General features: G+C 44.5%; 1 protein-coding gene across 1 annotated transcript in view; it reads left to right on the top strand.

The window, feature by feature from the left end:
- The first annotated feature begins 641 nt into the window (after nt 1-641).
- Nucleotides 642-24,124, top strand: part of LOC126282443 (uncharacterized) — a 148,317-nt gene continuing 124,834 nt past the window's right edge. Inside the window, exon 1 of the mRNA XM_049982098.1 lies at nt 642-852. Within this exon, the coding sequence (XP_049838055.1) occupies nt 642-852 (211 nt within the window). The remainder of the gene's footprint in view (nt 853-24,124) is intronic.

A 24,124-nucleotide genomic window follows, 5' to 3' on the forward strand; every position in this document is an offset into this window, starting at 1 on the left:
GTTGGCTGAGTTACCCAGACATGACTCACCATCCGTCCTTAGCTTTACTTCTGCTGGAACCTTCTCCTCATTACCAAAGCAAAAAGCTGTGAGTACAGTTCATGAGTCATGCCCTGATAGCTCAGTTGGTAATAGCATTTCACACGATAGGCAAAGTTCTGGATTCGAATCCCAGTCTGACACAGGTATTTTTAATCTGCTAGGAAGATGCACAACGGCGCACACTCCACTGCAGAGTGAAAAATTCATTCTACATCAGATGTATTTGTTTAAAACGTTTTTCCCAACAAGTATAGCATTTTTATGGTGTAAGCTTTGATGTGGCTATATAACTCTGTCATAATACAAATTAAAAGGTCCCGCGTTCAATCCCGAACTCATCCTAAGTTGTTTTTGTCACTTATCGCGTTTTTCATTTCCGGCTGTTTTTACTTACATGCAAATGCTGAATTTGCCACGGTTCGGAGTCCATATTAACCAGAAGGTCTCTCTATAATTGGCTGACTGTCAGATCAAAGGCTGAAGATGGGTGAGGACATACCACTTCCAACAGAACCATGCCTAGAAAAGACTGCAGTATTGAAACGCATCTTCAGGTTGTGGGCAGTATTACCTTATTAATGGTTGTGCAGGTTGCAGACATGGCTGACCTGCCGGACCAGCTGATGCAGCAGCTGTACCTGCTCGAGGTGATGGTGGACCAGGTGTCGCTGGCGACGGACGAGCTGCCCGGCTGCCCCTGCGAGCCGATCACCAACCTCAGCGTGCGGGTCAAGTTCTTCGACTTCCCCTGCCTCGACATACGCCAGGCAGAGTTTGGCTACCACGAACGCCGCGGCGATTTCAGCAGCGGTCAGTGTCTCCATCTGGAGTCTAAAGTGTGAGCTACTCAGTAGCAGACAAGACCACTTCTCTAGCTGTAACTGCCAAATCATGATTCTATGTTGGCACTCGATGAGAAGTTAACAATTACAAATTTCAATCATCGTATTAACTTGCCTGCAGTAACTACAGCGTTGAATAATGTTTTTCATGAAAAGCTGACACAACAAATTAAAATGTACTAAAAAATGGCTCTGAGCACTATGGGACTTAACGTCTATGGTCATCAGTCCCCTAGAACTTAGAACTACTTAAACCTAACCAACCTAAGTACAGCACACAACACCCAGTCATCACGAGGCAGAGGAAATCCCTGTCCCCGCCGGGAATCGAACCCGGGAACCCGGCGCGGGAAGCGATTAAAATGTACGGTATACATGGTAAATGTCAATGAACTTCTGTGAACATTATGGCACAACACATTAACTGACTTACGACATTAAACATGCCGTAGGCAGACTTGAAAGGACTTTTTAACACTACTTAATTTCAGCATGGATTTTCAAACATCTGACTTCGGCATGTTACTTATGACAAAAGTCTGAACATCACAACAGTGCGTTATGATGGTTCCGATGCTATCCTAAAAACATAATCTATGAGTCATCTGTGGATTGGAAGAGTTATCAAGGAAACACATACTCTCAGTATTTCCGCAGGGTTACTAGCTGAGTCGTTACTTTCCTCCCTCTAAAGCAACGATATTTCTCTTACGTTAAGTTCCTGTAACAGTCACGTACACTGAGACGACAAAAGTCGTGGGATACCAGCTAATATTGTGTCGGACCTTTCTTTGCCTGGCATAGTGCAGCAATTCGACGTGCCAAGGACCCAACAAGTCGTTGGAAGTCCGCTGCAGAAATATTGAGCCATGTTGCCTCAATAGACGTCCATAATCGCGAAAGTGTTGCTGGGGCAAGATTTTGTGCATGAACTGACCTCTAGATTATGTCCCGTAAATGTTCGTTGGGATGCATTTCAGGGGATCTGTGTGGGCAAACCATTCGCTCAAAGTGTCCAGAATGTTCTTCAAACCAGTCACGAACAACTGTGGTCCAGTGACATGACATCGTTCTTTGCGAACATGAACTCGATGAATGACTACATGGTCTCCAGAAAGGCGAACTAACCATTTCCAGTCAATTATCGTTTCAGGTGGACCAGGGGACCCAGTCTATTCCATGAAACGCAGCCCTCACCATTACGAAAACACCACCAGCTTCCGCAGTGCCTCGTTGAGAACTTGGGTCATGCTTCGTGGGCCCTGCGCCGCGCTCAAACACTACAATGAGCTCTTACCAACTGAAACCTGGACTAATCTGACTAGACCACGGTTTTCCAGTCGCCTAGGGTGCAACCGATACGGCCATGAGTCCAGGAGAGGCACTGCAGGCGATTTCGTGGTGATAACCAAGACGCTCACATCGGTCGTCTGCTGCCATAGCCCATTAATTCAGATTTCACCACACTGTCCTAACGAATACGTTCGTATCAGTCCCACATTGATATCTGCTCATATTTCACGCCGTGTTGCTTGTTTGTTAGACACCTATATGCAAATGTCGCTGCTCACGGTCGTTAAGTGAAGGCCGTCGGCTACTGCATTGTCTGTGCTAAGAGGTAAGCCTGAAACTTTGTAACCTCGGCACACTCTTCACACTGTGGATCTTGGTATATTGAATTCCCTAACGATTTCGGAAATGGAATGCCCCATGCGTCTAATTCCAACTACCATTCAAAGTCAGTTAATTCCCATCGTGCGGCCATAATTACATCAGAAACTGCCGGTCGCGGTGGTTTTGCGGTTCTAGGCGCGCAGTCCGGAACCGTGCGACTGCTACGGTCGCATCCTGCCTCGGGCATGGATGTGTGTGATGTCCTTAGGTTAGTTAGGTTTAAGTAGTTCTAAGTTCTATGGGACTGATGACCACAGCAGTTGAGTCCCATAGTGCTCATCGCCACATCAGAAACCTTTTCAAATGAATCAGCTGAGTACAAATGACAGGTTCTTCAATGAATTGACCTTTTGTACATTGTGGACGCGATCTACCGCCATCTGTTTATGTGCATATCACTGTCCGACGACTTTTGTCAAAAAAATTGTTCAGATGGTTCTGAGCACTATGGGACTTAACATCTGAGGTCGTAAGTCCCCTAGAACTTAGAACTACTTAAATGTAACTAACCTAAAGACATCACACACATCCGACTGTAGCAGTCGCGCGGTTCCAGACTGAAGAGGCCTAGAACAGCTCGGCCACCGGTACCGGCGACTTCTGTCATCTCGGTGTATGTGCTGATGACATCCAGCCCACCTGATTTTACTTGTGCCGTATCAACTGCGTATTATGACTTTTGTTGAGCATCATGGCGGGTTCAGAATCTGGCTCTTAAACTTAATCCTAAGAAGTCACTGGTTATCATCATATTGCACTAAAAGTTGATCATTTTCATGCAAATTTTCTCTCATAATCCCTGCAGTATCCAATTACCTTATCAAAATACACTGAAATATGGAATAATATTGGATAAGCGTCTAAACTGGGATAACAAACTCACACAGCATGCAATTTAGAAAAAAGGATTCAGCCTAAAATAGATCAAAATCTAATCCTGCCGAGTGTTTACTACTCTGACGATTCTTAAGTCAGTACATGATTCTCGTCTCGTCCTCAGAGACATCACGATGTTGTACAAAGTTTCACTCACGGTCGTTGCCAGTGGGGATGCAGTCCCATGATATGAGCATTAATCTGAGGATGTTCCATGAACTGTTTATTGCTAGACCTGAATTAAACCTCTGCACTGCTACACTAAAAACTTTTTTAAATTGTTGGAAAGAAAAGGTCGTCTGCGTCGCTTTGAGCTGCAAGACGTGGTTGAAGTTTCCACAAAACCATACGTAATTTGGTAGCTATTATTAGATCTAGCCTAGGCCCTCTCTTCCATAAACACCCACCTCAAGCTACCTAAGGGCTCTCTAGTTTGATGCCGGTCTGTTATTACCAAACATGGGCACATGACCAAAATCGCGCACTTGACTAAAAAAATCAGACTAATTCTATATCACTGTCGACCACTAAACCTTAAAACTCGGAAATCAGTAAAACCCTGGTTTCAATACCTCTGCTCCAGAGAGCCCACAACTTCAACGCCTGGGAGAGCTCTCCTTCGACTATCTATCTCATAATCTTCAAGAAGCTTCATGAAACTGTTTTCTCATTCGGCCAGTTAGCTCCAGAACCAGATTTGCAGCTATTCTCATTGGCAGTTTTTTTGCCCCCATGAAAAGCACTACTTTGCTAGGCGCTGCTCCCTTCACGAACTATCCAGAAGTTTGTAAGTGCTGGAAAACAACTATCTTACTCAGTTTAGTAGGTCCTGACAACAAACAATTTAGAAGGGCACCAGAAAGACGGACCCGTCATCCCCATGCTGGACAAAAACCCCTTGCACCAGATGACAGAAGCGGCTCTCATACCCTCAATAACAAAGAGTTGGCGAAATGACGTGGGTGGGAGACACATGTTACAACGGCACAAATAACAAAAGCTCCAGAAGTCTCTGCTAACCAGTATGCTTGCACAATATATTTACATTCAGTTGCCTGATTATGGCGTCCTTCCTCTGCTCAGTTACTGTGGAATAGCAACATGATCTTAAGACACTCATTTACTTTATCAATTTGTTAGCCACTACTATTCACAATACTGCTCTTTGTATATCGAATACTTAACATCAATCCACAAATGCCGTACAAGGTCAGGTATATTGACGAGCCAAAATAATATGACAAACTTGGACAAGCTGCGGAACCTGAAACTTCCTGGCAGATTAAAACTGTGTTCCGGACCGAGACTCGCACTCGGGACCTTTGCCTTTCGCGGGCAAGCGCTCTGCCATCTTTTTTTATCTCATTTTGTTCGTTTTCGTTCGTTGTATCTGGTCTGGACGGACGTCGAAAGACACCCGTTTCAGTTCGTTGTTGATCCATTAACTCAGTTTTTTTATTATTATTACAGAGAGCAGCTAGCCCTCTGACCGCACACGCTGAGCTACCGTGCCAGCGTACCATCTGAGCTACCCAAGCACGACTCACGCCCCGTCCTCACAGCTTTACTTCCACAAGTACCTCGTCTCCTAACTTCCAAACTTCACAGTAGCTCTCCTGCGAACCTTGCAGGAGTGCTAGTTCTGTAAGGTTTGCAGGAGAGCTTCTGTGAAGTTTGGAATGTAGGAGAAGAGGTACTAGTGGAAGTAAAGCTGTGAGGACGGGTCGTGAGTCGTGCTTGGGTAGCTCATATGGCAGAGCACTTGCCCGCTAAAGGAAAAAGTCCCGAGTTCGAGTCTCGGTCCGGCACACAGTTTTAAACTGCCAGGAAGTTTCATATCAGCGCACACTTCACTGCAGAGTGAAAATCTCAATATGACAACCTGCTTAGCAGCATGATGGTCCACCTTGGAACGCAGTGCAGAGCGGTTCTGTGTGACGGGGATTTTACATGTCTATGGTAGGTTTCTGGAGGTATGTGTAACCAAATGTCATCATACAGGGCCGGCCGGTGTGGCCGAGCGGTTCTAGGCGTTTCAGTCTGGAACCGCGCCACCGCTACGGTTGCAGGTTCGAATCCTGCCTCGGGCATGGATGTGTGTGATGTCCTTAGGTTAGTTAGGTTTATGTAGTTCTAAGTTCTAGGGGACTGATGACCTCAGATGTTAAGTCCCATAGTGCTCAGAGCCATTTGAACTATTTTTTTCATCATATAGGTCATGTAGTTACCGTAAATTATGGGCCGATGGTTTATGCGAGCAGAGTTGGCACTGGACAGCGTCCCAGATGCGTTCCATCAGTTTGATATCAGACAAATTTGTAGCTCAAGAAATCAACTTGAGTTCACTACCATGTCCCTCAAACCACTGCAGCATGATCCTGGCCTTGTGACACGGGTAGTTATCCTGTTGGAAGATGCCATCGCCGTCGAGGAAGACAACAAGCCTGAAGAAATGCAGATGGACCACAGTAATATTTCACAGGTTAAGTGGAATCCCAGGGGAACGCCTCGGATCGTACGATATTGCCCCCATCAACTTTTATCCACGGTGCAGTGAATGTTTTGAACCTCTATGCGCTTGATGATGACGTATCCAGATACGACCATTGACCTGGTGTAACAATAAACGAGATTTCTCCAACCAGCAGACACGTTTCCATTTATCTACGATCCAAGCTCGATGATTTTGTGTCCACTGTAATCATAATTGACGATTTCGTTGGGCCAAGATGGGAACACATAGGGGTCTTATGCTGAGGTGCCTTACGATCAACAATTTGTACTGGACGGTATGCTCCAAAACACCAGCGCCTGCACCAATATTGCAGTCTGTCGCTAGATGCGTCACCGATCGTCTTCTACCCTGCATTACAGAGTAGGAAAGCATCTGAAACCCGCCTTCTATTATGTGGAGTGGACGCCTAACACTTTGACACCTTTCAAGGTTTCACCATTCTTCAGTCACCTTCCATGGATGCTCGCGACTGTAGGACGCATACAGCCGACCAGCTACGCCGTTTCCGTGGAGCTCGTTCGCAGATGTCGGGCCATAACAATCTGCACTTTGTCAAAGTCGCTTATGTCACTGGTTTTCCCTATTTGTAGCCAATATCGTCTCTGGAACGAGTCCCCATTCGTCTCTACTCCCCATACATATGTTCCTTACAACGTTACATGCCCGCTACGGCACCAGGCGACATTTAGTCTCGCTGTGGGCAGTTGTCACAATGGTATTGGTCAACAGTGTGTGTCCAGCATCTTGAAGGTAACTATGCGTAACACTGAACATTTCTCAATTTCCTTCTCCATTTCAAACATACAGCTATCGGACAAGTTACCCTGTTACTTACATCTAACGAAATTTAAGGAATACGTTTTTCCGGGTAACATATTTAAATGATCAATATTGCAGTATTATAGGTTAATGTAAGCGCGAGATAAGCTATTGCAAATGTGATATGCTGGTACATTAACAACCGGTGTAATCGCCGGAATGTTGCATGCAAACGTGCATGCATTGTTATGTATAGGTGTCGGATGTTAGTTTGTGGGATGGAGTTCCATACCTGTTGCACTTGATCAGTCAATACAGGCCTGGATAATGCTGTTTGTGGATGACGTTGGAGTTGTCGTTTGATTATGGTACAGTCTAGAGATTACAGCTTTCTCTCTGATCATTGGCACGGCTTCCCTCAGCTCACTTCAGCTTCGTGTATTTTTTATCATTTTGGCAACATTAACCCAGTTTTCCTGATCCCTATCAATTGCTGCATTCTTTCTTCCGTCTCATCTACTATCTGTATAGCGATTTTCTTGCTCATCTCCAAATCAGCAAACTTTTTCTCCTGAGTTCATTCCTTCTGTACTGTTTACATTCACTCCCGATAGTATTTTATTACTCTTATTCAATAGCAGCTTAATAAATAATTACTTAACATATTATTGAGAAGAATGAGATTACTTTAATACCATGTATTTCTTACTCTTGGTATTATTATTACTATTATCTCTGTGGCCCTCTGGTTGGATGTAAAGAGGACTTGAAGGCCTTAATCTTGACATTTGAAATTAATAAAATTATATTTACTGGTAAGTCACTTGTGTAGACAAGATCAGCATTGGCCCTAGAATGGATACAACAATAAGCCACTGCATTTGAAGTGTTAATTAAGGTCGATTCACACTAGACGGAACGGAACTTCAGAACTTTCCACAATACATTTCAGATGGCAGCTTTCACACAGGCTGTCTATTGAACAGAACAAAACAAGGCCGAATGTCAAGGTTTCTCGTGAAGAAAGTTCTGATGCCGTTGGTGCCAGGCCAGAGGCGTCGTCTGCTAATTCAGAAGTTGACCTATTCTCGCTGCACTCACTCACTTATTTTATAGTAGTGGATTTCGTGGTGTGTGTATTCTTAGACTTGATTATGTTGTTTGGTATTTTTGTGACATATTGCAATACTTGGATGATGACATGGATACCTTTCCTTTTGAGTGTTCTTCCACAGACGATGTCAGATATCTGAAACCATGAAGTTATTTAAGTTTTACAACACCTGGACAAAGAAAAAGTCTGCACTGTGGATAAATAAAATCATAAACTGATGAAAAGTTTTCGTTAAATAACGTTTTAACCACAGTTAAAAAACGTTATTTAATGAAAACTGTTTCATCAATAACTTCTATCGAAGGAGAAAAATACGGTCTTCTTTGAAGTTATTTGGTACTTAGCAGGAAAAACACTCACTCTATATAATACCTTTTAAAATTCTTCCCTATCTACACTTAAGTGCCAAAGAAACAGGTGTAGGCATGCGTATTCAAATACAGATATATGTAAATAGGCATAATACGGCGCTACCGTCAGCAACGCCTATATAAGACAACAAGTGTCTTGCGCAGTTGTGAGACCGGTTGCTGCTGCTAGAATGGCAGGTTATCAAGATTTAAGTCAGTGTGAAAGTGGTACTATAGTCGATGATGGGATACAGCACCTCTGAGACAACGATGAAGTGGGGATTTTCCCGTATGACCATTTCACGAGTGTACCGTGAATATCAGGAATCCGGTAAAACATCAAATCTCTGACACTGCTGTGGTCGGAAAAAGATCCTGCAAGAACGGGACCAACGACGACTGGAGAGAATCGTTCAACGTGACAGAAGTGCAACCCTTCCGCAAATTGCTGCAGATTTCAATGCAGGGCCATCTACAAGTGTCAGCGTACGAACCATTCAACGAAACATCATCGATATAGGCTTTCGGAGCCGATGGCTCACTTGTGTACCCTTGATGACTACACGACACAAAGCTTTACACCTCGTCTGGATCCGTCAACATCGACATTGGACTGTTGATGACTGGAAACATGTTGCCTGGTCGGACGAGTCTCTTTTCAAAGTGTACTGAGCTGATGGACGTGTACGGGTATGGAGACAACCTCATGAATCCATAGACCCAGCATGTCAGCAGGAGACTGTTCAAGGTCTGTAGGCTGTTGGAGTGATATGGGACCCCCAGATACGACAACCCCGCAAGATTCATGGTGTCAATTCCCTCCAGCACTACTTCAGACATGTCGTGTTGCGTGCCCTCGGGCGCTCTGCACGACATTAAGCAAGTTGTATCAGGTTCTTTCGCTGTTCAGCGTATTTAATCTGCAGAAAATAAATAGCGACATTTTGTAGTGCTTGGAAGATGGTTTTCCTATACTCTCGCTTTTCAACAGTATGGAAAATTTATTATACTATCTCCGATTAGAACACCCGTTACTAATTTCGTTTTGGCCCTTATAGTCTGTCGTTGCTAGCTCTTTAATTCTGATCCTATATTCCGCCTGACTGTATGTATCACGCATGATAGAGTGCGCACAAAATAACTTGCTCTTTACTTGTGCAGAAAGGGAACGGTAATAGTGGTAGGGGCCGCGCAGAGTGGCCACGCGGTCTTAGGCGCCATGTCGCGGATTAAGCGGCTCCTCCCGGCGGAGGTTCGAGTCCTTCCTCGGGCATGGATGTGTGTATGTTGTTCTTAGCATAGATTAGTTTAAGTAGCGTATAAGTCTAGGGACCGATGACGTCAGCAGTTTGTCGCCACAGTGTCCTAACGGATCTGTTCGTAGTACGTCCGACATTGATTTTTGCGGTTATTTCGGCAAACGCGGCTGCTCTCGGTCGTTAAGTGAAAGCCGTCCACGACTGCGTTGTCTGTGGTGAGAGGTAATGCCTGAAATTTGGTATTCTCAGCACACTCTTGACCCAAATTTGAATATTTTTGAATAGTGATAGGGACAGCCGTGTGGTAGCGGAGGTGCAATTTGACGGCCGAGGCCTATGCGCAAATGCATGTCTTATCAAACTTGTAAGCTGCAACTACTGAGTCTGCAAACGATAATATTAACACATTATGTCAGTATGACCAATAAATCCTCAAATATAGATGTTCCAAGTCAATAGTTTCTCAATAGAGTACTAAAAATATGTAGCCGCATAAACAAAGCATCAACCAAAGCAATTGCTCGACTCTCATCAAGACGAAGTTTCCTCTATAACACAGAAACCATCACTGAACGACCTTCAGCATTCATACAACATTTTTGACGTAATCGAGGCCACAGCATCACAGAATGTCTGTTTGAAAATTCACCTTCTGACCTCGAAGAAAGCTGGCTGAAATCGAAAATGCTCAGCAGACTACGATCAGGAGTCGGCAGGCTCAAGACCAACCTACAGAGTTAGGATTTCTTGTGACTGCATCTTGTGACCACATCGATTGTATCCCAGACGACTGGAAAACTGTGGCCTGTTCAGATGAGTCCCGATTTCAGTTGGTAAGAGACATGGAATGGACTGGGTGCTCCAGTTCAACTGGACCAATCACTGACTGGAAACTTATGTTCGGTTACTTGGTGACCGTTAGCAGCCATTCATGAATTTTATGTTCCCAAACAATGTTGTAATTTTTATTGATGACAATGCCCTCTGTCACTGGGCCACAATTGTTCGTGACTGGTTTGAAGAACATTCTGGACAAATCGAGCGTACTGTTTGGCCCCCCACATCGCCCGAGATGAGCCCCATTGAACATTTATGAGACATATTCGAGAGGTCAATTTGTGCACAAAATCCTGCGCTGGCAAAACGTTTATAGAGGCATCGTGGCCTGGTATTTCTGCTGGAGACATCCATCGACTTCTTGAGCCCATGCCACATTGAGTTGCTGCACTACACTGGGCAAAAGGATATCCAACACGACATTTGGAGGTATCCAATGACTTTTGTCACCTCAGAGTATGTTTTCTGACACAAATAAATATTTAACCTTAGCAAAACAATGTCGAACAGCCAGAAGGAAATCTCAGAAAACAAAAATGGGTTAAAAATGTAGTTAGCGGACAATGTCACTCAATGACAATGTAAAATAAGAAAATGTGTCACGTGAAAATGCTATATTAGTATTGTGGCAAGCGGGGTATGGCCGCACTTTCCATTGTTGCCAGATGTATCCAAGAAGGCGGCGATGACGTCATCAAGGATGGCGGAATGTAGACGTTCAACAACACATGACGTCATCCAAGATGGCGGCGATGACGTCATTCAAGATGGCGGCTTTTGGCGTGAAGTTTGAATTTTGGTGGGAAGATTGTTAGTTGGGCAACCTCCACTGACCAAACCACCATCCCTTCACCTCCCCCGGAAAAATGGTGGGGAGTTCAAATTCCAACAGGATAATGCATCACACCACGGTTATCTCTACTAACCTACGAAAATCGCAGGAAGATAGGTCACTTGGACTACCTCCACTAAAATAAATCAGCTGACCACCACCTCCTCCTAGGTATTCGTGGGAAAAGGACTCAGCCTGCACTGGAATGCTGGAGAGAGAAAGGAGTGTACTTTCTTTATTTTGGAACAATTTATTTATGGGTGGAGTATATTTATCACAGTGATACAGAACACACGCACTCACATGCCACATAGCATACAGACCTGCAAACTACTCCTAAATGACTCGTGTATAATGCTCTACACACGTGCTTGCTAATTGTAAACTGTCAAAATAACGCATTGCTCAGACTAAAGACATGCAAACCACTCGTAAATAATGCAGTGCATTTATGTCCAGAGAGCCAAACAACTCGTAAATTATCAAAATAATAATCCATGTAAAAGACTCTGCAAACATGCTTGTTAATTGTCAACTGTCAAAATCATGTACCAGTCTTTATTTAAACAATTAGAGACAGCAGCACCATCCAGTGTGTTCGCCAGGAGGTCAGCACTCCAGCTGACCTAGGTGATAGTAGAGGGGGGGGGGGGGGGGGATGGCAGGGAAAGGACTCTGCCAGTGCTGGAGAAGAGTTTTTATTTTGCATGCAATGTCTCCACCACAATATCTAGACTCCAACTTACCTAGTACACAATACTGCCACCAGAGGGTGCTGTCATCCATCCTGTGACGTAATCCAAGATGGTGGTCTGGGGTGGTGCGAAAATGGAGCGAACATGAGTCAGCCTGCGCTGGGCTGCTGGAGAGAGTAAGGACGGATTGTACTTTATTTATTTTTGAATAATTTATTTAGGAATGGAGTGTATTTATCACACTGATACAAAATACATGCTTGGGGTCACAATACACAGTCTGTAGACCTGTAAACTACTTCTAAATAACGCTCTCCAGACACAAAAACAACTCCTAATTTACCGAAATGTGCAGACACGAAATCAACTCGTTGTCCAAATAACACATAGCACAGCATGCAGGACTGCTTGCAAAATAATGCAACAGACACGCAGTTAACACGTGCAAGCAGCGTCGAACACCCCTGTCCACTGGACCACACAGGAGGTTAGTGGCTGTCCCCGTGAAGTGATGTGGCCGTCAGCTGTCAAACTACGCACAGATGCCCGCACGCATGATGCGGCGACATCCCTTTCATACTTGACACCTGATGAATTCCTCTCGAAATATGTGTTCACCTAGGCACCGTTGCTGACGCGACCGGACGAGAGTGCAGAAACTCCAGGAGTGCCGGCGCAGTCACAACCGTGAGCCGCTGCCGGATGCAGGTGAAAGTTTCCTCTATTTTCGGGTACACAGTGAGTGACATCACAGAACTCCAATTCCCGCTCACGCTGCTCCCATTCGTGAGACTCCTCTGGGCAGCACATGTCTTTATCATTGATGACAGAGTAGCACAGGGCGCATTGTTCCTAGTGCGACATGAGACACACGTCTAACTTTAGATAAGTGCCCAGCTTGACTAACGCAACACCGTGCATATGTACATACCGTTGCAAGCGCATCTAGCAATGTTCTCAATCTTATACTGATGTCACATGATTATGTAGAAATAAGAACCTAATCGACCTCGTGGAAATTGTATAGTGTCCCGAAAATAGTTAATGATTGTTTTCTTGATGTCTCAGCTTGTATGCAAGGAAATTCTTAACCTAATAGAACCTGTTTCCAAAAATAGCGCAGAACAACGTCGGGTGCAGCCTTTCTCATGGACCTAGCATCCTACTCCATCCATCACGTGTTACCCTTCCTGCTTTCAACACACACAAACGTTCCCTCCGCTATTTAGAGGCTCCTATGTCAATGAATCGAACATTATGATTGGCTGTTAATCGAATTTACCCGCCGTATTACTGCCAGTGCCGATATCGAAGCACCATCTGCCTTTTTTCCTTCTGCAGACGAGACTTTCAGCGGTTATTTTACACAGATCGCCATATTGAGTGGCAATTAAATCTTAAAAACTACCGTACATAACGCCAAATACCGAAGGACTCCTACTCAATTACACTGCTCTCCCACCAATAACAGGAGCTTGAATATTAGTAAAACCGATCTCCAACCCAGCAGTGTGTCACCGTGCACCATGTCGATGTAGTAACCATAAAAGTCTTATCCTGTGCCAAACAAAATAATGCCTTTTACATCATTCATACATATTCCATGAAGATGGACAGTACCGTATATACTCCTCACAGCACTAGAAATTTTTCCGCAGCCGACGATCACATGTCATCCGCCCCCAATGTGCGAACAAAGCACCCTCAGGGGAATGATGTCGATCTCAGAACTATTCTACAAATTCGGGATCGTTTCCCCTCAGTACAAACACGTTACTGTTTCTGCTCCGAACCTGTTTCCGTGCTTACTCGCATTTCTACACACATCTCCAAAATCGGGGATTACAAGAACACATGTATTTTTTCGCATGGTTCGCCACAATATTATACCATTTTTGCAGTACTTCTCGATATCAAGCTCTAGGTACCATTCTACCGATCGCTAGCGCAACATAATTCCCAAGATATAGACTGGAAATTATTTCTCTACAAACCCGAAACTTAAGCTAGGTGGGGCATGCTGTAAACCACTGACTAACTAGAAACTTGTCACGTCTGTGAAGACATTTACTCAGCAACTCGAAACAAATAGAGGAAACTGATATTTCCACTCTTGAATACCGATGTCGGTGATGTATTAGATTCCAAATCATGCCCATAATTTACATGATCAACTAAAGTGTTTCTCATGTCTACAGAACTGGCAAACATGTATTCCACACGCTAGATGCACACACCATAATCGATATTCTCACAACTAAATAAAGGCGCGAAATGTGCAGAAGCAGTCAACCGAACATGGGTGGGAATAACAATCCAGTGCAAACCCACCTCCATATTCAATCTTCTCAAATTTCCATGCAATCACGAAAGCTATCCAGCATATACTAAGTATTAGTTCGCTATTCGTTCGTCTAGCGGACAACATGGTTAATTCATCTACATTCCTACAGGCATCTCCAGTCTGACAGTTCCTACCGTTAACAGGATACGTGAATCACCCCCACACAGGTTACTGGCGCTGCAGGCCGAGCACACCCAAGAAGAATGTTTATCCTAAGAAAGCGGTTACATATATATTTTATACCTGTACTTGCAACTAAATGTTACGATCGCAGTTTCAGCTGAGCGACATTTAACAATGAGCGAAGTATAGGAAATACTCTGTTTATGGCTGTGGCTCTGGAAATAGAAATATCAGTACCACTCTTATGACTTTACATACTCTTCCCATATTATCACACTACTCCACGTCAAATCCACACCTTCCTTACGACTGGACATAGTAATTTCCTTTGCACAAACACGTACTTTATAAGCCTGATGCTCAACACGACCATATCACACACCCCCTACTACTGAGTATAATACTTTATCAATAACTGATCGCTGGCGATACGAAATAATACTGAGAGAAAATCAACCATGGGTGGACATGTCTCATAAGTTTTTCTTGCGAGTGCTACCACCGTATCCTAGATAAAGAGACGTAAGCGGCCAGATGTTAAAAAAACTCGATCCCAACAACTACTGTATGTTACTGTCACAAGCGGTCATGGTTCTACAGGTGCACACAAGTATCCATGTAAAAAGCTATACTGAAATTATAAATCGAGGTACGATATTATCTCTGAATGAGGTGGTTTTTCTATCGGGACAAATACCGAGACGGTGATCTCTGGAGTGTATATTATTAGACCAGCACTCCAGTTACACGTAGCCCACGATGCAACCTCGTCATAAAATCACTGAATTTTGAAAGTTATTCAGCTAAGGAACGTGGTATGAAACAAATATCTGCGATGCCCTCACAAAGCTAGATATTTATCAAGATGTGTAACGTATTCTGTCATGTCAGGGTTCTGCTATATAACCACTGAGTTATAGGCGATGACTGAGAAGGATCACAAACAGTAGTAAATCGTATGTTTGTTGAGGTCTTTAGAAATGTACACTAGCTTTTCAGATCTCTAGTATTACGCTATCTGCTAGAAATGTTGTCTGCGATTTGGAATCAAGTCCTCCCATTCAACCACATACCTGTGCTGGATCACAGCCACAAGTGAATCATATTTCTGGCACTCTCATATCTCACAATGAGTCACCTTCCTCGAACCTGTCTGCTACAGTAAAATTACAACCTGGTTTTAATCAATACCTATGCATCTTGCAACTGCTCCTATTTCTACAGCTTTGCGCATGTGATCGACCCATTTTAAGTTGAAACTGAGTCGGAGAAAGCCATATCCACCACCTTCTGCAACCCATGTAGAAACAGAGCGACCTGAGTTAGTGCGACTGGATATGTTTTGACCTGTTGGCGGAAATTCACCGGTTGTGGTGCAACACCAAACGTCCATACAAATCTATCAGCTCAACATGCTATCATCGTTATTCTCAACCCTCAAACAGAAAAAAATTAAGAACTATAGAAGCTCCACCAATTTTATCTGATGCAGAACTCACCTACGCACCATTGCTCAGACGATGACGCAAAGCTCCGGTGGGGCTCCAGTGTGGAGAGGGAGATTTCGCAATGCTTTCCAGAACAGTGCAGCGTGCAGCCGTCCAAGCACTCCTAACCGTACACCCCGTCCCTCGCCGAATTTACACCTCAAACTACTGTTGCTACTGCTGCCTCTGTGGCACGATCCTATTAAATATACAGGCACTGCAGAGGCCACTTTAAAGTTTGATCGCCTATACTCTTGGCGAATGATCGTATCCCACGGACTATACTATGCTGCCAAAGACGCTCCGTCTGCTCTTGTTTAGTTGTTTGAAACACTGTTTTCTAACACGCTTTTGTACAATGCCAAATATGTCGTTTTTATGCCATGGCTTCGAGGCCTGTGCAAGGTTCTTAACTGACATTAAGAAGTTGTGATCCACGGCCTTTCGCAGGAAACTAGACATTGCACAGTGTAAATCACGTTCTTACGGTGGATACCATTACACGCCACACAACAGCTGGTTTTAAATAAAAGACTGTTCCAATATAAGGAAACCGGACGAGTTTCCTCGTGTTTTGTAGAGCCTCCAAACTACAGTCTGACAGTAATTCATGAGCTCTACATTTATACTCGTCTCTCACACTGATGGAACAGCTGATAACTCTACGTTCCATTTCGACTGATTCCTCCTATTGCAGTCACGTACGCAATCACTGTTATAGCCCAGCCACCAAAACTCTCTCTCCAACTGAAACAAGCGATGTCAGTCAATCATTGTGTTTTAACCAATAGCATACCAGTGGATGGATGGGATGGAAAAGACAACATCGATGTACTCTAATAATAAACATCACAGTTGATAGTGCAAACAGTTTTAGCAATTGTACACTAATTTCAACTCCAACCAATGATGTGGCAGCATGTTTCCCAATTTCAGTATCATAGCTAAAGCACACCTTCTCCACTTAACGAGTATCATTGCGAATGTAGATAAATGACTTGCAGTACGTCCATTCAATGTTAATTCTCGAGCACAAACACAAAGATTAAGAAACACTCTACACATTTCTAACACCCTGAGCATAGTACATAATTTATGCTGATGAGAGTCACAGAGCATTTTCGCTGCCTTAGGGTAAAATTAGAGAGTGAAAGACCCTCCTCACTCTGTCATTGACCAACCCACCCTGCAGCACTGCTAACAAATTAATCTTCAACCGATCAGCAGAAGACCGCTACACTCCACGTCTCGTGAATGAATGGAGCTTTCCGAGTCCTAACCCATCCAGGTGCACAAGATTTCTCGAGATGTGCCCATGTCGAGGAGCTTAGCATTCCTTATCAATGTATAGTAACAGATTTCAAAGTGTCATGATGTAATAGGAGACGGTTAAGAAGAACAAGAAACGAATGACTTTTATGTGCTCCAGACGGATGGAGTTCGACGCACTTTTACATAAATCATCAAAGCTATCAACTCTAAGGTATTGTTCTAGAGTCTAGGGTCAATACCTGGAAGGTATTGGTAAGAGAGAGTATAAACACATGCGTTCCTAAGGCTATAACGTTCTGCGCTTAAAACAGACGATAATGTTAGATCGCCTGCACTTCTGACCTATCAGTCGTATGGAATGTAGCGCTATTAATATTCCAATGTAAGAAATATATTTCAAGCGCATGACATAAATCCTTCTTCCCGGCTTCTCAACGATAAACGGGCCAACTACTTCCTTAAAACACTATCTATGCGTGATACATGCACATTATAACCTTCCAGAGATGCATAGCGTGCACTGCTCACATCCGATCACGGTTCAGAAATTATACGATGTCTGAATCAGGTCTATATAAAAATGATTGTTAGTAGTGGGGGGATACCTCTTACAAGGAAACAGATAAACGCATAGCAGCGGCGTCCAACATGTGAAAATTACAAGTCATTCTGTCACTAACTCTGTAAACAGCACATCTGCCAGGCAAATGTGTACATGGGGATTGCAGCGCCTCACAAGCACCTATCGCTAACGTAGTTATGACGCTGAAGTCTCGATTTTACACCCAAGATGCGCCAGGGGGGATGGAGTACATTACATAAATCAAAGTTCATTTAGAGGAATGTGTCAAGCTTCATCACGCATGAGATGGAAGTCCTCTGATGACCGACAGGTTCATAGTTAACGATCGCAACGAGACAATGCTTTAAACCACATACAGAACATGTGGCTGTATATGAGTAGAACACAGAACAGCGGAAAAATTGACCTGCAGCAACTTCTCCTTCTCTAGAATGCATCAGTCAACCATTAAATCGTACCTCGTTACAGTTCCATCTCAATTGATCACCCCTTCCACTCCCTTTAATGCAGATGCAAATAAGATAAGAGGTGAATGGTCCTCAGTCTTCCTGAAAAGCATCAAATACAGTAGTCAACTCGCATGTATCACTGGTACCTCAATAGACATACTGTATGATGCTGCCTCAGCGGAAAAAAAAACATTTACTGCGTCCCTGATTCCCTTCATTTCGATGTCAACGTTTTCTCAGATTCCTCTTGTTGCTGCATACTTGTTCCCATGTACAAATTGTTTGGTGTGAACCAGAAGATATGCAAGTATTTCCTCAATTTCCCTGCATTTCGGTGTATATTGGATCAATTTATACCTATTCCCTCGTCATTTCCTCCCTATCGATTTTATGTCAGATCTATCCATGTGATCATGACATAACCTCTCGATCTGAGTTCTAAAATTGTTTGTAAATGTAGCACAGCTACCAACACCTAGCCCAAATGCACAGATCTGGAGGCGTAATATAGCACTGTACTCGACTGTATCCAGACACCTCCACATTCGGAGAGCATTTGCTCTGTTTTTTGTATGTCCGTGTATATGCACAGTGTTTCATCAGTGAAGCTGGGCAGTGGGCAGTTAAGTACGGTTACACGCATCTCTCATGTTGCACTAGGAACAATGCGACCTGTGCTACTGTCATCAACGGTAAAGACACCTGCTGCCCGGAGGCATCTCATGTATGGGAGCTACTTCAGCGCACCTTGGAGTTTTGTGACATCAGTATAACACTCATTGTATACCCCTGAAAATAAAGGCAACTTTCACCTGCATCTGGTGGCGGCTCACGGCTGTGAAGGGGCGCATGCCCCTGGAGCATCTGCATTCCTGTCTGGTCATGTCAGCAACTGTGCTTAAGTGAACACGTATTTTGAGAAGAATTTCTCAGGTGCAAGTATGAAAAGGATGTCGCCACCTCATGTGTGAGGGCATCTGTGCGTGGTCTGAAAGCTGAAGACCACATCACTTCACGGGGACTGCCACTAACCTCATGTGTGGTCCAGTGGACAGGGGTGGTGGACGGTGCTTGAGCGTGTCGATCGTGTGTCTGTTGCATTATTTTGCGAGCAGTTCTGTAGGCTGTGCTATGCATTATTTGGACAGTTTACGAATTGATTTCGTGTCTGCACATCAGTATACTGCATTATTTAGGAGAAGTTTGCATGTCTGTGATGAAATTATTTAGGAAAATTAGGAGTTGTTTGCTGTCTGGAGACCATTATTTAGGAGTAGTTTACAGGTCTGCAGACTGTGTATTGTGACCCCAAGCATGTGTTTTGTATCAGTGTGGTAAATATACTCCATCCCTAAATAAATTGTTCCAGAATAAATAAAGTACACTCCTTCCTTACTCTATCCAGCAGCCCAGCGCAGGCTGAGTCATTTTCGCACCATTTCCCCCCGACCCAGACCACCATCTTGGATTACGTCACAGGATGGATGACAGCACCCTCTGGTGGCAGTATTGTGTACTAGGGAAGTTGGAGTCTAGATCTTGTAGTGGCGACACTGCATGCAAAATAAAAACACTTGTCCAGCTCAGGCAGAGTCCTTTTCCCGCCATCCCCCCCCCCCCCCCACCTTCTTTCATTATGTCAGGAAATGGACGACAGTGCCCTCTGGTGGTGGTAATGCATACTGGGTCAGTTGGAGAGACCTCCTGGCGAACACACTAGATTGTCGTGCTGTCTCTAATTGTTTAAATAAAGACTGGTGCATGATTTCAACAATTGGCGATTAGCAAGCATTTTTTGCAGAGTCTTTCAGATGGATTACTATTTTGACAATTTGCAAGTTGTTTGGCTCTCTGGACATAAATGTATTGCATTATTTACGAGTTGTTTGCATGTCTTTATGCTGTGCAATGCGTTATTTTGACAGTTTACAATTAGCAAGCATGTGTGTAGAACATTATACATGAGTCATTTAGGAGTAGTTGCAGGTCTGTATGCTACGTGGCATGTGAGAGTGTGTGTTCCGTATCACTGTGATAAATATACTCCATTCCTTCCTCTCTCCAGCAGCCCAGTGCAGGCTGAGTCCTTTTTCCACTGACCCTAGGAGGAGGTGGCAGTAACCTGACTTACACTCCTGGAAATGGAAAAAAGAACACATTGACACCGGTGTGTCAGACCCACCATACTTGCTCCGGACACTGCGAGAGGGCTGTACAAGCAATGATCACACGCACGGCACAGCGGACACACCAGGAACCGCGGTGTTGGCCGTCGAATGGCGCTAGCTGCGCAGCATTTGTGCACCGCCGCCGTCAGTGTCAGCCAGTTTGCCGTGGCATGCGGAGCTCCATCGCAGTCTTTAACACTGGTAGCATGCCGCGACAGCGTGGACGTGAACCGTATGTGCAGTTGACGGACTTTGAGCGAGGGCGTATAGTGGGCATGCAGAAGGCCGGGTGGACGTACCGCCGAATTGCTCAACACATGGGGCGTGAAGTCTCCACAGTACATCGATGTTGTCGCTAGTGGTCGGCGGAAGGTGCACGTGACCGTCGACCTGGGACCGGACCGCAGCGACGCACGGATGCACGCCAAGACCGTAGGATCCTATGCAATGCCGTAGGGGACCGCACCGCCACTTCCCAGCAAATTAGGGACACTGTTGCTCCTGGGGTATCGGCGAGGACCATTCGCAACCGTCTCCATGAAGCTGGGCTACCGTCCCGCACACCGTTAGGCCGTCTTCCGCTCACGCCCCAACATCGTGCAGCCCGCCTCCAGTGGTGTCGCGACAGGCGTGAATGGAGGGACGAATGGAGACGTGTCGTCTTCAGCGATGAGAGTCGCTTCTGCCTTGGTGCCAATGATGGTCGTATGCGTGTTTGGCGCCGTGAAGGTGAGCGCCACAATCAGGACTGCATACGACCGAGGCACACAGAGCCAACACCCGGCATCATGGTGTGGGGAGCGATCTCCTACACTGGCCGTACACCTCTGGTGATCGTCGAGGGGACACTGAATAGTGCACAGTACATCCAAACCGTCATCGAACCCATCATTCTATCATTCCTAGACCGGCAAGGGAACTTGCTGTTCCAACAGGACAATGCACGTCAGCATGTATCCCGTGCCACCCAACGTGCTCTAGAAGGTGTAACTCAACTACCCTGGCCAGCAAGATCTCCGGATCTGTCCCCCATTGAGCATGTTTGGGACTGGATGATGCGTCGTCTCACGCGGTCTGCACGTCCAGCACGAACGCTGGTCCAACTGAGGCGCCAGGTGGAAATGGCATGGCAAGCCGTTCCACAGGACTACATCCAGCATCTCTACGATCGTCTCCATGGGAGAATAGCAGCCTGCATTGCTGCGAAAGGTGGATATACACTGTACTAGTGCCGACATTGTGCATGCTCTGTTGCCTGTGTCTATGTGCCTGTGGTTCTGTCAGTGTGATCATGTGATGTATCTGATCCCAGGAATGTGTCAATAAAGTTTCCCCTTCCTGGGACAATGAATTCATGGTGTTCTTATTTCAATTTCCAGGAGTGTATTTTAGTGGAGGTAGTCCAAGTGACCTATCTTCCCACGGTTTTCTTAGGTTAGTAGAGGTAACCCAATTGACCTATCTCTACAGCCAAAATTCAAACTTGGTGGCAATTCCTAGGAAGAGGTGGCGGTCAAATGACTTAGGTTAGTGATTGTAGTCCAAGTGACCTATCTTCATGCGATTTTCTTAGGTTGGTAGAGATAACCGTGGTGTGATGCATTATCCTGTTGGAATTTGAACTTCCCGCCATTTTTGTGGGGGAGGGGAGGGAGGAGGGTTTAGTTCAGTGGAGGTTGCCCAATTGACCTATCTTCCCACCAAAATTCAAACTTCCCGCCAAAAGCTTCCATCTTGAATGACGTCGCCGCCGCCATCTTGGATGTCGTCATGCACTGTTGGCAAGTCTACACACCACCATCTTGGATGACGTCATCGCCGCCATATTGGATACATCTGGCAACAATGGAGAGTGGGGCCATAACCCCCTTGCCCCAATACTAATATTAGCTCAAAATAGAATTTTCTGTCTTTTTCTGAAGCAGTGAGGTATAGGAAGTTACTTTTTGTACCCCACACTCTTTATTCTATTTATTGTGTAATATCGGAATCGTTAGAGGTAAGCGACAGTCAACTGATCTGGTCGCCCCTTCCGAACAATCTACATCTATACTCCACAAGTCACCTTACGGCGTGAAGATACCATGACTCAGAACATTTCTCTTGCAGCGCATGCGTTCGCTAAGCATCTCCATGACGCTCTAGCACTTACTAAGTTAACCTGTAAAGAAACGTGCTGCCCTAATTTGGATCCTCTATCAATCCTATCTGACACGGACGCCAGAATGAGGAACTGTACTCAGGTATTGGTCGAATGGGTATTTTTGTAACCTGCTTCCATTGTATATGGAGTACATTTCCTGTGGATTCTTCCAATGAATCTCAATCTGTATGATGGTACCATTTCAAGTCGCTCCATGCGCGTGCTCCTTGATACTTCATGGATGTAACTGTTTGTGGTGTTTTTTCTGCAATTTTGTAATCATACAATAAAGAATAATCCTGTCTATATATTCGCAATGCGGTACATTTCTTTATGTTGAGAATCAAATGCTACCCCCAGTACCAACTGTTGATCCTTTGCAGGTCTTCCTACGTTTCGCTAAAATTTCTTAGCGTCACCACCTCACTGTATACAACAGCATCATCGGCGAAAAGCCTCATGGGACTTCCGACATTACTACGAGGACTTTTATACAGCGGGACATTGGACAGTGGAATATATGAATCAGTCGGTACTGTCGTTGCTAAGACTGTAGGGTAGGTAACTTTCAGACGTACTAATATGGACCAAACAATAATGTCTAGTAAACATGGCTCTAAGATGCAAAGCTTCAGAGTTATGAGCACTTCTTCATCTTGGATACCATGGAATACATCTGTTCCATTGCAAGCTCTTTGGTTTCCATATTTTTGGAGGCTGTAGTGTGGACCAAAACAAGAAAATACCGTCAGTAAACAAGCATTCTAAAATGCATACCTGAAGAGTTACGAGCTCTTGGTCAGTGGAAGAGGTATGTCTCACAGTAGCGAAGATAAAGAATAGCTCATAGCTCTTAACCTATTCATTTTAGAGCCCATATTTACCGTGCATTTTTTCTTGTTTTGGTTTATACAGCCACCTCTGAAAGTTACCTACCCTGCACTCGTAGCAACAACATACAAGTACATGTTTTCCGCTGTCAGAGGTATCAAACCGATTTTGGCTTGTAACTTTCAACTCGGCCGTTTCAGGACCAGGGCCTCTTATCTCAAACTGATACATTTACACTTCTCCATCATCGGTGAAAGTTTGTAGAGTGTGTGCAGAATAACGTGGTTGGTAGATACGCAGTCGGCAGGACAAGTGTGGTGAGAGCGGTAGTGGTGGTGGTCAGCATGTTGTAGGAGAAATGCCGAGTGTGGGAGAGGAAGTGCAGTTCTGAACTGAAATTCCCGCTCACATGTTTTTTTTAATATTAAGTGGAGCCCCTCCACCCACACACTTGCATGATGCCCATTCAAAAAGATCTATTGTTACGTCTGCTTTGATTAGTACCCAAAAATAATTCTGCTGAAAATGCAACATGAGTTGCGATTTATTTTCATCTGGCTTGTTCACCATTTGTAACTTTCGAAGAAGTGTCATGAGTGGTGAATTTTGAGTAAAACCTACACATGTTTCCATGTTAACATTTTCTTCTTTTGCCAAAACAAAGCGGAGTTCACACAGTCGCACCTTACGAATATGTTGTGCAGGCACAATTGTGAGAGAATTCTGAAACTGTGGATAATTAACGTTATTAAGTGAGGAACTGAGGAAAAGTAAGGACAGTTGTTGTTGTGGTGGTGGTCTTCAGTCCAGTGACTAGTTTGATGCAGCTCTCCACGCTACTCTATCCTGTGCAAGCTTCTTCATCTCCGTGTAACTATTACACCCTACAGCCTTCTGAATCTGTTTACTGTATTCATCTCTTGGTCTCC

The sequence above is a fragment of the Schistocerca gregaria genome, chromosome 7 (genome assembly GCF_023897955.1).
Source record: "Schistocerca gregaria isolate iqSchGreg1 chromosome 7, iqSchGreg1.2, whole genome shotgun sequence".
Taxonomy (NCBI): Eukaryota; Metazoa; Arthropoda; class Insecta; order Orthoptera; family Acrididae; genus Schistocerca; species Schistocerca gregaria.